This window comes from Oncorhynchus keta, chromosome 33 (genome assembly GCF_023373465.1).
Source record: "Oncorhynchus keta strain PuntledgeMale-10-30-2019 chromosome 33, Oket_V2, whole genome shotgun sequence".
Taxonomy (NCBI): Eukaryota; Metazoa; Chordata; class Actinopteri; order Salmoniformes; family Salmonidae; genus Oncorhynchus; species Oncorhynchus keta.
In genome coordinates, this window is record NC_068453.1 from 301543 (window position 1) to 313957 (window position 12415).

Consider the following 12415-nt stretch of genomic DNA (forward strand, 5'->3'; position numbering starts at 1 on the left):
TGGAGAATAAACTGGATGAGATCCCTTCAAGATTATCCTATCAATGGGACATTAAAAACTGCAATATCTTATGTTTCACGAGTCGTAGATGAGTGACGACATGGATAATATATAGTTGGCTGGTCTTTCCGTGCATTGGCAAGGCTGAACATCTGCCTCCGGTAAGACATGGGGTGGCGGTCTGTGTCTATTCGTCAATAACAGCTGGTGTGCAAAATCAAATATTAAGGAAGTCTCAAGTATCTTAATGATAAGTCTCTCATTATAAGCTGTAGACCACACTATTTGACAAGAGAGTTTTCATTTATAGCTTCGTAGCTGTCTATTTTGCACGACAAACTGATTCTGGCACTAAGACCGCACAAGCTGTATAAAGCCATAAGCAAACAAGAAAATGCTCATGCAGAGGAAGCACTCAAGTGGCCAGGGACTTTAATGCAGGCAAACTTAAATTTGCATGTTACATGTGCAACAAGAGGGGAAAAAAACTCGAGACCACCTTTACACCACAAACAGAGACACGTACAAAGCTCTCCCTCTCCCTCATTGACAAATCTGACCATAATTACATCCTCCTGATTCGTGCTTACAAGCAAAAACTAAAGAGGGAAGTACCAGGGACTCACTCAATATGGAAGTGGTCAGATGACACAGATGCTAAGTTACAGGACTGTTTTGCTAGCACAGACTGGAATATGTTCTGGGACTCATCCGATGGCATTGAGGAGTACACCACATCAGTCAACGGCTTCATCAATATGTGCATCGATGACGTTGTCCCCACAGTGACTGTAAGTACATACCCCAAACCGGAGCTATGCACTACAGGCAACATCCGCAAAGAGCTAAAGGGTAGAGCTGCCGCTTTCCAGAAGCCTGGATGCTTATAAGGACGAAGATTGAATACTACTACACTGGCTCCGAAGCTCGTCGTATGTGGCAGGACTTACAAAGTATCACAGTCTACAAAGGGAAGCACAGCCACGAGCTGCCCAGTTGCACAAGCCTACCAGATGAGCTAAATGACTTCTATGCGCACTTCGAGTCAAGCAACACTGAAGCATGCATGAGAGCACCAGCTGTTCCGGACGACTGTATGATCACGCTCGCCGTAGCCGATGTGTGTAAGATGTGTTTAAGACCTCTAAACAGGTCAACATTCTCAAAGCCACAGGGCCAGACGGAAAACCAGGACGTGTACTCCGAGCACGCACTGACCAACTGGCAAGGGTCTTCACTGACATTTTCAACCTGTCCCTGGCAGAGTCTGTAATACATAAATGTTTCAAGCAGACCACCATAGTCCCTGTGCCCAAGAACACCAAGGTAATCTGCCTAAATGACTACTCACGTCTGTAGCCATAAAGTGCTTTGAAAGGCTGCTCATGGCTCACATCCACACCATCATCCCAGAAACCCTAGACCCACACCAACTTGCACCAAGTCTAGGTCCAAAAGGCTTCTTAACCACTCTGGGATTGTTCGGGACGAAAGCGTCCCACCTCGCCAACAGCCAGTGAAATTGCAGGGCGCCAAATTCAAAACAACAGAAATCTCATAATTAAAATTCCTAAACCATACAAGTATTTTACACCATTTTAAAGATACAGATCTCGTTAAACCAACCACAGTGTCCGATTTCAAAAAGGTTTTTCGGTGAAAGCAGAACATATTGTTAGGTCAGCAACTAGTCACATAAAGCATTCAGCCATTTTTCAACCAAAGAGAGGTGTCACAAAAAGCAGAAATATAGATATAATTAATCACTAGCCTTTGACGATCTTCATCTGTCAACCTGTTGTTTTCGCTTTGTCATTATGGGATATTGTGTGAAGATTGACGAGGAACATTTTTTATTTAATGAATTTTAGAACACGGCTGTAATGTAACAAAATTAGGAAAAAGTCAAGTCTGAAAACTTTCCGAATGCACTGTAAATACTAGGGCTGACCTCATTTAGTCGACTGGTGGATTGTTTGGGTTAATACGCTGTTGGCCAGTTTTATAACACATCTTAATTGATGCCTGTCTTAGTGGACTAATCCATTTGTATTTGTATTTATTAGGGATCCCCATTAGCTGCTGCCAACATTATTACACCACTGCATATATATACAATACCAAACGTATAATACCACCATACAATAATATTACATTGTACGTGTGTAGAGTGCGTGTACTAGCACTTGTGTGCATATTTGTGTCTGTAACTTTGTGTGTCTCTTCACAGTCCCCGCTGTTCCATAAGATATATTTTAATGTGTTAAATCTGATTCTACTGCTTGCATCAGTTACCTGATGTGGAATAGAGTTCTGTGTAGTCATGGCTCTATGTAGTTTTGTGCACCTCCCATAGTCTGTTTTGTACTTGGGGACTGTGAAGAGAGTGGGTGTCTGAGATATGTGCTAGTAGTTTTAACAGATAGCTCGGTGCATTCAGCTTGTCAACACTTCTTACAAAAAGTAGTAGTGACGAAGTCAATCTCTCCTCCACTTTGAGCCATGAGAGAATGACATGCATATAATTAATGTTAGATCCCTTGTACTTTTAAGGGCTAGCCGTTCTGCCCTATTCTGACCACACAACTGAACAGTAGTCCAGGTGTGACAAAACTAGGGCCTGTAGGACCTGCCTTGTTGATTGCGTTGTTAAGAAGGCAGAGCAGCGCTTTATTATGGACAGACTTCTCCCCATCTTAGTCACTGTTCAATATCAATATTTTTTGACCATGTCAGGAGGTTAAGGGTTTAGTGAATTAATTGTTCCAAATACAATGCTTTTAGTTTTAGAAATATTTAGGACTAACTTATTCCTTGCCACCCATTCTGAAACTAACTGCAGCTATTTGTTAAGTGTTCTTATTTACAATGACAACCTAGGAACAGTAGGTTAACTGCCTTGTTCAGGGGCAGAACAGCATATTTTTACCTTGTCAGTACGGGGATTCAATCTAGCAACCTTTCGGTTTCTGGCCCAAAACTCTAACCACTAGGCTACCTGCCGCCCCATCTAGTAGGCTTATATTGACAATATTGTCCGCTATTATCCTCAGTAAAATTCCATCCAAGTTGTCAAACCCCGGTGGCATGTCATTGTTGATAGACAACCGTTCATTTTTTCACCTCTTACACACTCACTACAGAATTCAAAAGTACAATGCTTGTCCTTCATATTTTGGTCATATATACTTGGATGTGTAGTGTCAGTGTTTGTTGATGGCATGTCATGCCTCAAGTTTACTCATCTTGTCAATGCAAAAATCATTAAAGTAGTTGGTAATATCAGTGGATTTTGGGATGAATGAGCCATCTGATTCATTGAATGATGAGCCGAGTTTGTCTTTTTGCCCAATTTTGTTTTAAAGGTGCTCCAAAACTTTTTACTATCATTCTTTATATTATTATTTTTTATTTCATAGTATAGTTTCTTCTTCTTTTTATTTAGTTTAGTCACATGATATCTCAATTTGTGCCGTCAGACTTATTTGTCATAGCTTTTGCCATCTCAACCATACCATTTTTAAATTCCTCATCAATACAAGAGGATTCAAAAGTTTTTACAGTCATTTTCTTAAATGGGTACATGCTTATTAGTAACTGGAATAAGATTTTTCATAAATGTGCTTCTTATTAAACACCACAGACCAGCAAAAAACATAAGAATCACTACAAAACGTATTATATGACCTCTTATATTAGGCCCAGCCTTTGGAACTTAATGTTTTCCTAGATATGGCTACTATATTGTGATCACTACATTCTATGGATTTGGATACTGCTTTAAAGAAAATGTCTGCAGCATTAGTAAAGATGATCAATACAGGTTGATGATTTCATTCCTGTCCTGTTTGTAACTACCCTAGTTGGTTGACTGACAGCCTGAACCAGGTTGCAGGCACTGATTACTGTTTGAAGCTTTTTCTTGAGGGGGCAGCTTGACGTAAGCCAGTCAATAATGAAATCACCCAGAAAATATACCTCTGTTGATATCACATACATTATCAAGCATTTCACACATGTTATCCAGATACTGATTGTTGGCACTTGGTGGTCTAGAATGGGCTTTAGGTGAGGCAGATGAAGCTGTAGCTGTAACTTCAACAATATTTAACAAAAGATCCTCTCTAAGCTTTACAGGAATGTGGTTCTGAATATAGACTGCGAACACTGCCCCCATTGGTATTTCTGTATTTTCTGTAGATGTTATAACCATGTATTGCTACCACTGTATCATCAAAGATATTAGCTAAGTGAGTTTCAGAAACAGAATATTAATGTAATATGTTACTAGCAAGTTATTGACTTCAAAGGCTACTTATGTTGATATAGGCTATTTCTAGTACTTTCTGGGATGCCTGATTACTTCTGATGAGCTTCCCATTAAAAACAGACTTGCTCATGTCATTTATATTGGAGCTGAGCTGCACTCAGTGGACTTCCTACAAGGGCACACCGCCTCAGTGCTAACTGTATAATTCTGGTTCATTATCACATGATTACTGCATACAATAGATGTAGGATCAGAGGCATTCAAATCAGTTAGGGGGACATACAATGTCAGTAACGGTAATGGTAACGGTAACGGTAATGGTAGGGATTAACTGAGCTGGTCTTGGATCATTAATAAGTCATTGTCTCAACACAGCCTTGAAAAGCGTGGACAGACTCCAGGAGCCAAGATGATTTCGATGGACTCTGTCATTTCACTGGAGCATCTTCTCTTTCCAGAAGGTTTTGAAGTCTATAAAAGTGATTCCAACAGAGCTACAGTAATCTTTTAGCCAGTCGTGTAATGCCAATAGCCTGCTGAATATTTCACACCCGCAGCCCAACGATGGTACCGGACCAGAAATGATTGTCCACTTTTCAGAATCCTTTAGTGCTAGAATCAGTTCTCTAAAATAAATGTTCAGAAGTTCCCGAGCTAGCCCACCTAGCCTACATGAGGTACGACAGCATCAGCTCCCAGCATCTGTCGCAGAATGTTCGGAAGCAGCCTTGTAATGTCCTGTACTCGTGCTCCAGGATAGCACAGGGTTTTTGCTCCGGGAAATAACAATAGAGCTGTTGATGACGACAGCTGGTGCAAATGGCTGACGAGGTCCGGACCTTTTCGCCTCGAGTGGTTTCGCAAACCCCTCGAGGACCGAAGGACGGTGGGGGAAGCCAGCTGTAGTATCCATCATGGATGATGAATGGGCTGGAGTCTCAGGCAGCCTTATTGTCTGATGAGGGGGGAGCTCTGAGGATCTGAACCCGAGGTAGAAGCCAGCGGCTAGTGAGACAGAACAGAGGACGAAGGCGCAGGTACCTCCTGATCCAATTTTGAATCAGAAGTCCCTAGAGAAGAAGGCGCAGGAACCTCTGAATCCAAGGCGGCAAAGCCGTTTCTTGTCTGTGTCCGGTCATGGCTTAACATCTCCAAGGAGGTCCCCTTTACCAGAGGATGCTGTCTTCAACTTCCATGACTAGTGACATATCTCCATGGCTGGTTGGTAGGGTCAAGAACAGGAACATCCCCCAAGTCACTCAGGAGCATTCTATTAACTCCGTTCTCCAGGGAAGGGGGAGACCGCTTCGAGGAGTGATCCCTACAGAGTACTGGCCAGTTGGCTGTGGAGAGCCGACGTGGCGGCGAAAAGTCCACCACATAAGAGCGGCGTCCAGCTACTGGGGTAGAAGAGAAAGTGAAAGTAGGCGGGCGTGGATTCCGCAGTAGCTTGTGTAGGTTCGCTACTTGATTGCTAAGAGTAGCCACTTTGCCCCTGTAGTCCTCTGCAAGAAAACAGTTGCTACATTGAAAGTCCGGGCGGTCCACATCATCCCGGGAAAAAAGCAAAAATAAACACAGCTCCTGCAACGTTAAAAATATTCAATAGGGACCTCTAGGCTAGCTGGCTGGGCTAGCTGGGCTTCCGTGTCTCTCTCTTTACATGGAACAAAAAGAACTCGCACAAATTGAAAAATCTGAAAAGCAGAAAAATGTGTCCTTCTTAAAATCCTATCACAGCGGTGACCACAAAAGCAGTGGCTTTGCACATACTGTTGGTAGCAGCATCGGCTGCTAGTTTGATACTGATAGCTACCAGATAGGTTAGTAGCTAGCTTCTGTAAACAACTTCAGACTTTTTGGTCTGGAGGATCCCGGGATAGATAGTACCGGTCACAGCAACTGAAACTAACCGAGTTGCGGGATCCAAACTCAAAAATTTTATAAATCAAACTTTGCAAGGAAACACTCACAACTTTACAAAAACAATAAACCAAGGTCTCTCGTTCAGCATTCAACATACCATGTGACCAGACATCGTTCTCCAAGGTGACATTGTGGCGGCCACGGGGATGGCACACCAGTATCACCAGTAGTACATTTACCGTTAATTTGCAATATTTCTAATCTACAATGTTTGTTTGGTTAGTGTAATTTGTGACCCGTTTCAGGAAACTAGGCGTATGTCGTGGGTCACTATTTCACACAAGAGCCATTTGAACGTAATCTTTTTATTTTATTTTATTGTTGCCAGCAGCACAGTTACAGTCACCAACACTCTGTATAACATGAAAACAGCCTAACCAGCTCTGCTAAGGTGAGTAAAATGAGTGGGGTGTTCTCTCATTTATGACTGGAAGTAGCTAGCAAGTTAGCCAAAGTTAGCCAGTTAGGGTGCTTAACTGCCGTTGTGAGGTCAGAATGCTCGGATCAACCCTACTCATCGGCCAGAGCATGTGAAATCCATAAATTAGGGCCATGTGATTTTTTTTATTTAAATTGACTGATTTCCTCATATGAACAGTAACTCAGTAGAATCAATGAAAGTATTGCATGTTGCGTTTATATTTTTGTTCCATATATTAATATTGTTTTGTTTGGAGCACTCCTGTCAAAGTTGAGTAAGGACGCAAACCTGATTACGCATAGAAGTAGGCCTAGGCTACCTGGCATGCACACCAATTTTAGGAGCTGATAGTATTTCTGATTGTCTTAACTCACCATCACCAATGAGCTGTGGAGCTTCTTAAAGTAAACAAGTCTGTTTCTACATACATTGAGAATGACAATAGTTCCTCAATGTAGCCTAAATCTTTCCCTTTGGATAACCACTCGGTGTGAAAGGGAAAACAAACGTCATGCTTTGATTCGGTAGAAATGTCATAAAATACACCTGCCTGATTACTTCTTCTCCCTTGCACAAATAAATAGCCTACAGCTGTGTGGGAAACTGATATTTTATACAATGTTGCAAGTTTGTTAGCAAGCTTCGGGCTAGACCAAGTAGACAATGTTTCAAATTCCTTGAGGAAGTGTGATTTATTTTTATTCTGATATGTTCTACCTGCAGAATGCAATGTTTTTATTTGTTGGCTTTATGTAGGCTATTTTTACATAGTTGGCAATAGAAGTTATTTTTAGATTTGTATAATTTCCATTTAGATATCATTTTTATCAACCACATGACAATTTTGAGATACGAAGACTTTATTATAAAATAAATTAAACTGTTCCACAAAAATGTGCATATGAAAATCATAACTGGCATGCAGATCGGTGCATGCCCGTTATGATTTTCATATGCACATTTTTGTGGAACAGTTCATTTAATTGGCACTCCAAATGGAAAAGGTTGCTGACCACTGGTGTAGCTTATTACCAGCAACTTCGGGAGCATAGTGTCAGAATCTGCGAAGTTCAGCAGGACGAGATGGTTTGGGAAAAGTTATTTTTCTTCTGTTTATGCTATCTTGATCTCTGACTCCCTCTTGAGTCAGTTGTTTGTCTTCAGTGCGCTTAAAGCGTCAGACAAGCTCAGTAGCCTACATACTGTATATCTGAAGACGAGTGTCTGATGACTCCATCCATAAATGGAATGTAACTGCAATTGTACTCGAATTCAGCTAAAACTATCACAATGTGTAGAACTGGAATTTATGTCATTGCCAGGTACCTCAGAGTCATCGCTGCAATCCTCTGTCACCGTAGAGCTGGAATGTTGCCGTGGGAACTTTGTTTCATACACCATAATACTCCACCTAGACGAAAAATAAAAACAATGGATAATATAGGGCCTGCTTTTTTTTCTTTCTTTCTGACCTGACCAGAATAAACTCCTGGACTAATGAGAACTGGCTTAAAAGCTACAATATGTAAATTTTTGGGCAACCTGACCAAATTTACATAGAAATCTGAGTTATAAATCTGCCATTCTCATTCTCATTGATATTTCACAGCGGTTTAGATGGTAAAATGACTCTCTACACAATCAATGCTTGTTTCGTCACAAACTGAAATTAGGCCAACTGTTAGAATTTTAACAACCAGAAAATGGTGGAGCGATTTCTGCAAATGGTTCCTTTAATGGTACCTTTTTAACAGTAAGTTACATGCACTTCCTCCCTATCACACCTGTCAAGCATCTTGGTGAATATTTCCCTCACCCCGTTCTCCTCCCTCTCTCTTCCTCCCTCCCTAAGTCTCTCTCTCTTTCCCTCCTCCCTCCCTCACCTACATGTCGAACATCTTGGTGCTGGCTCTCTACAGCTTCTCCCCCCTCTACATTCCTCCCATCCGACCTCCCTCTCCTACCTGTCAAGCATCTTGGTGCTGGCCCTCTCAAGCTTCTCCAGTATTTGAGGCAGCTGTGCGTCATCGTCACAGGCCGAGCCCCAGCCCAGGACGCGGGCGAGGTCATTTCCTGTCCCCAGGGGCAGAACACCCAGCTGGCACTGCAACACAACAAGTTATTTATCCAGTTACAACTGACCCCCGTTACATTTAACCCCGTTCTCCCCCATTTAATCCTAATTCAGAAAACACGAATATAGCTCACATATCAAATCTTTGATTAGTAACTCCTACCATTTTGTTTTTGTCATAGAAATGCATATAGATGGTTATATTTATACTAAACAAAAATATAAACGCAACTACTTCAAAGATTTTACTGAGTTACAGTTCATATAAAACATATCAGGCCCTAGTCTATAGTTTTCACATGGCTGGGCAGGGGTGCATTCATGGGTGGGCCTCTCCAAGGCCCACTCAGAATTCATTATATTCCACAAAAGGGCTTTATTACAGACATAAATACTCCTCAGCAACCCCCCTCAGACGATCCTGCAGGTAAAGAAGCCGGATGTGGAGGTCCTGAGCTGGCGTGGTTACACGTGGTCTGCAGTTGTGAGGCCGGTTGGACGTACTGCCAAATTCTCTAAATTGACGTTGGAGGCAGTTTATGGTAGAGAAATGAACATTCAATTATCTGGAAACAGCTCTGTGCAGTCAGCATGCCAATTTCTCACCCCCTTAAAACTTGAGACATCTGTGGCATTATTTATTTACGCAAGGCTTAGGCATATTTTATGATGTTTCCACCGGATCAGAGCGTGACATTTGTTTTCACTTTTATACCGAGTGGTTATCAAAACGGAGAGAGCTGGAAACATGTTTCAAATAGACTACATTGAGGAAGTATTGTCATTCTCAATGGACGTAGAAACAGACTTTGTTTACTTGCTGTTTGAGGTGAAGAAAAAATTACTTTAAGAAGCTACACAGCTCATTAGTGGTGGTGAGTTAAGTCAATCAAAAATACTATCAGATCCCCAAATGGGCACATTTATAAGCCTCCATTTAATTGCAGGCCAGGTAGCCTAGGCCTACTTCTATGCACAATCAGGTCCGCATCCTTACTCAACATTGACAGGTGCGCTCCAAACAAAACCCAATTAATTTGCTGAACAAAAATATAAACATGGAACAATTTCATTGATTTTACTGAGTTACAGTTCATATTAGAAAATCAGTCAATGCACCTGTGTAATGATCATGCTGTTTAATCAGCTTCTTGACCTGTCAGGTGGATGGATTATCTTGGCTAAGGAGAAATGGTCACTAACATGGATGTAAACACATTTTTGTGCAACATTTTAGCGAAATACGTTTTTTGTGAGTATAGAACATTTCTGGGATTTTTTATTTCAGCTCTTGAAACCTGGGACCAACAGATTACATGTTGCGTTTATTTTTGTAGTGTAGTATTTGTTGAGGCTTTACCTGTTGAATGGTGAAATGACCTACTTATTCATTGACAAATTATACTGTTTTGATGGATTCAGATTGTTCAGTCACATGTATTATATGCTCTAGGATGTTGCAGAAGTCCTCTTCTCATTAAACAACAAATTATACTGTTTTGATAAGAGTTATTTTGTGATAGGTATTTTAAGTTGATGGTGTTAAGTGTATTTCGAAAGGGAAATATGTTGTTTTGGCAAACGCACTTCAGTTTAGTGGGATGTGGTCACTGTTTTGCAAATGTGAACCCTGTTTCAAGAAAAGTGTTCAAGCAACCGAAAATAACTCATATATGTGAACACAGAGTCCGGAAAGCCAGGACTGTGTGTACCTCACGACCAGCAGAGGGCAGTGGTGGTCTGTCTGTTTCTCTGTCTATCTATCTAATAGAGGGAGGGAGTGTTATAAAATGGTAGCTTTGTTACTAGATTGTTAAAAGAGGGACAAGGGAAACATGAGAGTGGCTGACTGGCAGAGTAGCCTGCTAGGCTCAGGGATTGCTGAGGGATGATGGGAAAGTAGCAAAAGCTCTTTCTCAATTCATCTTTTCCTGATTCCTCTCCTTGCCTCCTTCACAAAACCCATTAGATAAGAAAGTCTGATGTCCAAGAACATGAGAAATAGAGGAAACACAAATTGAGAAAGAGCCCAAGAGTCAGTTGGTGTAGCCCAACTGATTGAAGCTTATTTTCAGCTCATTGCAGATGGAGACGGGGCGGGATAAACTTGCTTGTTTGTGGAGCGTCAGAGTGTCGATCTCAGAGAGGACCCAGCCCACGCTGCCGTCACCCCCACAAACCAGGATCCGGAACGTGTCGAACTTCTGGAAGAGCCGTAAACTAGGAGACACAGAAAAGAGCCCCCTAAGACAAGCAGCAATAAACACAGTGCTGTCGGAAACACACACAGCCATGTCAGAAGCATGGGCAAGACTCACAGGGCAGACTCACCCAAGGTGCGGCCCACCGTTCATGAGGTCAAAGACTTGGGCAGGGTTGAGCAGCTGTTTAAAGCGGCGCAGGAACTTGATGCCCTGGTTGTCTCCACTCTTACTGTTGACGAACACCAGGAGAGGGCTGGTGCAGGAAGGCGGGCAGGTGGCCTTCCAGAACCCTGAGGACCAATGACAGGCAGATGATAAACAATGAGGACCAATGACAGGCAGATGAGGACCAATGACAGGCAGATGAGGACCAATGACTGGCACATAGAAGGCCACAAACAGGAACAGCCCCAAACCCCCATATTCAGGAGGATAAACAAGGTCCGGAGTCGGGGGTTTTAACCTCTATACCAGACTCTGGCACACACCTGAACTTCTAGGGTCGGTTTCCCAGACACAGATGAATGGAGAATCTCCATTGAGCGTGCTTTTTAGTTCAGGACTAGGCTTAATCTGTGTCTGGGAAACCAGCCCCTAATATCTAATAATAAAGGGCATATTTTTTATCGTTAAGCAAAAACCGTGTAAAACCGTGCTTATTCCCTTCTGATTCCTGGAGTCTTCCAACCGGGATTTCTGGAAAACCTGGGAACTTTTGGAATCCTAGGTCTAATGAACACAACCCAGGCCTATCAGGCTGACATCCCGAAATGTCCTGTTCACCCACAAAGACAGGTGTATGTGAAGTTGCCCCTGATCTGATCCTAGATCTGTACCTAGGGGAAACTTGGCCCCTGAGATGAAGTGAGGAGCAGAACTCACCGTCGGAGTCGATGCTGTTGAGGGCTGTGGGGGGGATGACCGAAACCTTACACTGCCCCAAGGGACACTTAGTGGACAGCTGCTCCTTACACAGCGTGTGCACCTGGACATCGACACACACACACACACACACACTTTATTTTAGGTCACACTACACAGAGCATTACGGCAAGTATGTACAGTCAACAACCTGATAAGTACAATGGCCTTGTGACTGTTGTGAATACGTCATAAGTCAGTGCATGCAGAAACAAAAGTGCATTACTACTGTATTGTCGCATAGTAGTAATGAAGTTTGCACTTATCTGATTTGCACTTAACCCAAAGAAGCACCACCCAAATATGCACGCATGGACACGCATGCAGACTCACCATGGCCTTGCACCAGAGGCAGCGCCAATCCTGCAGTCGGAGGACACTGCCACACGTCTTGTCACACACTGTACACTTAGCACTAACTGGCAGGTTGCCCTCCAGCCACTGGTGAGGCATAGAGATCTGCAGTGAGGGAGAAGTCACTGTTATTATTCAGTAAGTATTTATTTCTGTCATCATTGACTTAATATGTTTATATATGTTTGCTTTGGCAACACTATGTGGTTACACTTCTCATGCCAATAAAGCCTTTAGTATTGAGA

General features: G+C 42.4%; 1 protein-coding gene across 5 annotated transcripts in view; it reads right to left on the minus strand.

Annotated features, from left to right (window-relative positions):
• LOC118366007 (diacylglycerol kinase delta-like) overlaps nt 1-12415 on the minus strand; it is a 120557-nt gene that overhangs the window by 62566 nt on the left and 45576 nt on the right. For all 5 annotated transcript variants that reach the window (XM_035748301.2, XM_035748302.2, XM_035748300.2 and 2 more), the window contains 6 exons: nt 12150-12275; nt 11778-11880; nt 11023-11185; nt 10803-10911; nt 8582-8721; nt 7944-8028 (listed from right to left, as the gene is read on the minus strand). In XM_035748301.2, the coding sequence (XP_035604194.1) occupies nt 7944-8028; nt 8582-8721; nt 10803-10911; nt 11023-11185; nt 11778-11880; nt 12150-12275 (726 nt within the window). The remainder of the gene's footprint in view (nt 1-7943; nt 8029-8581; nt 8722-10802; nt 10912-11022; nt 11186-11777; nt 11881-12149; nt 12276-12415) is intronic.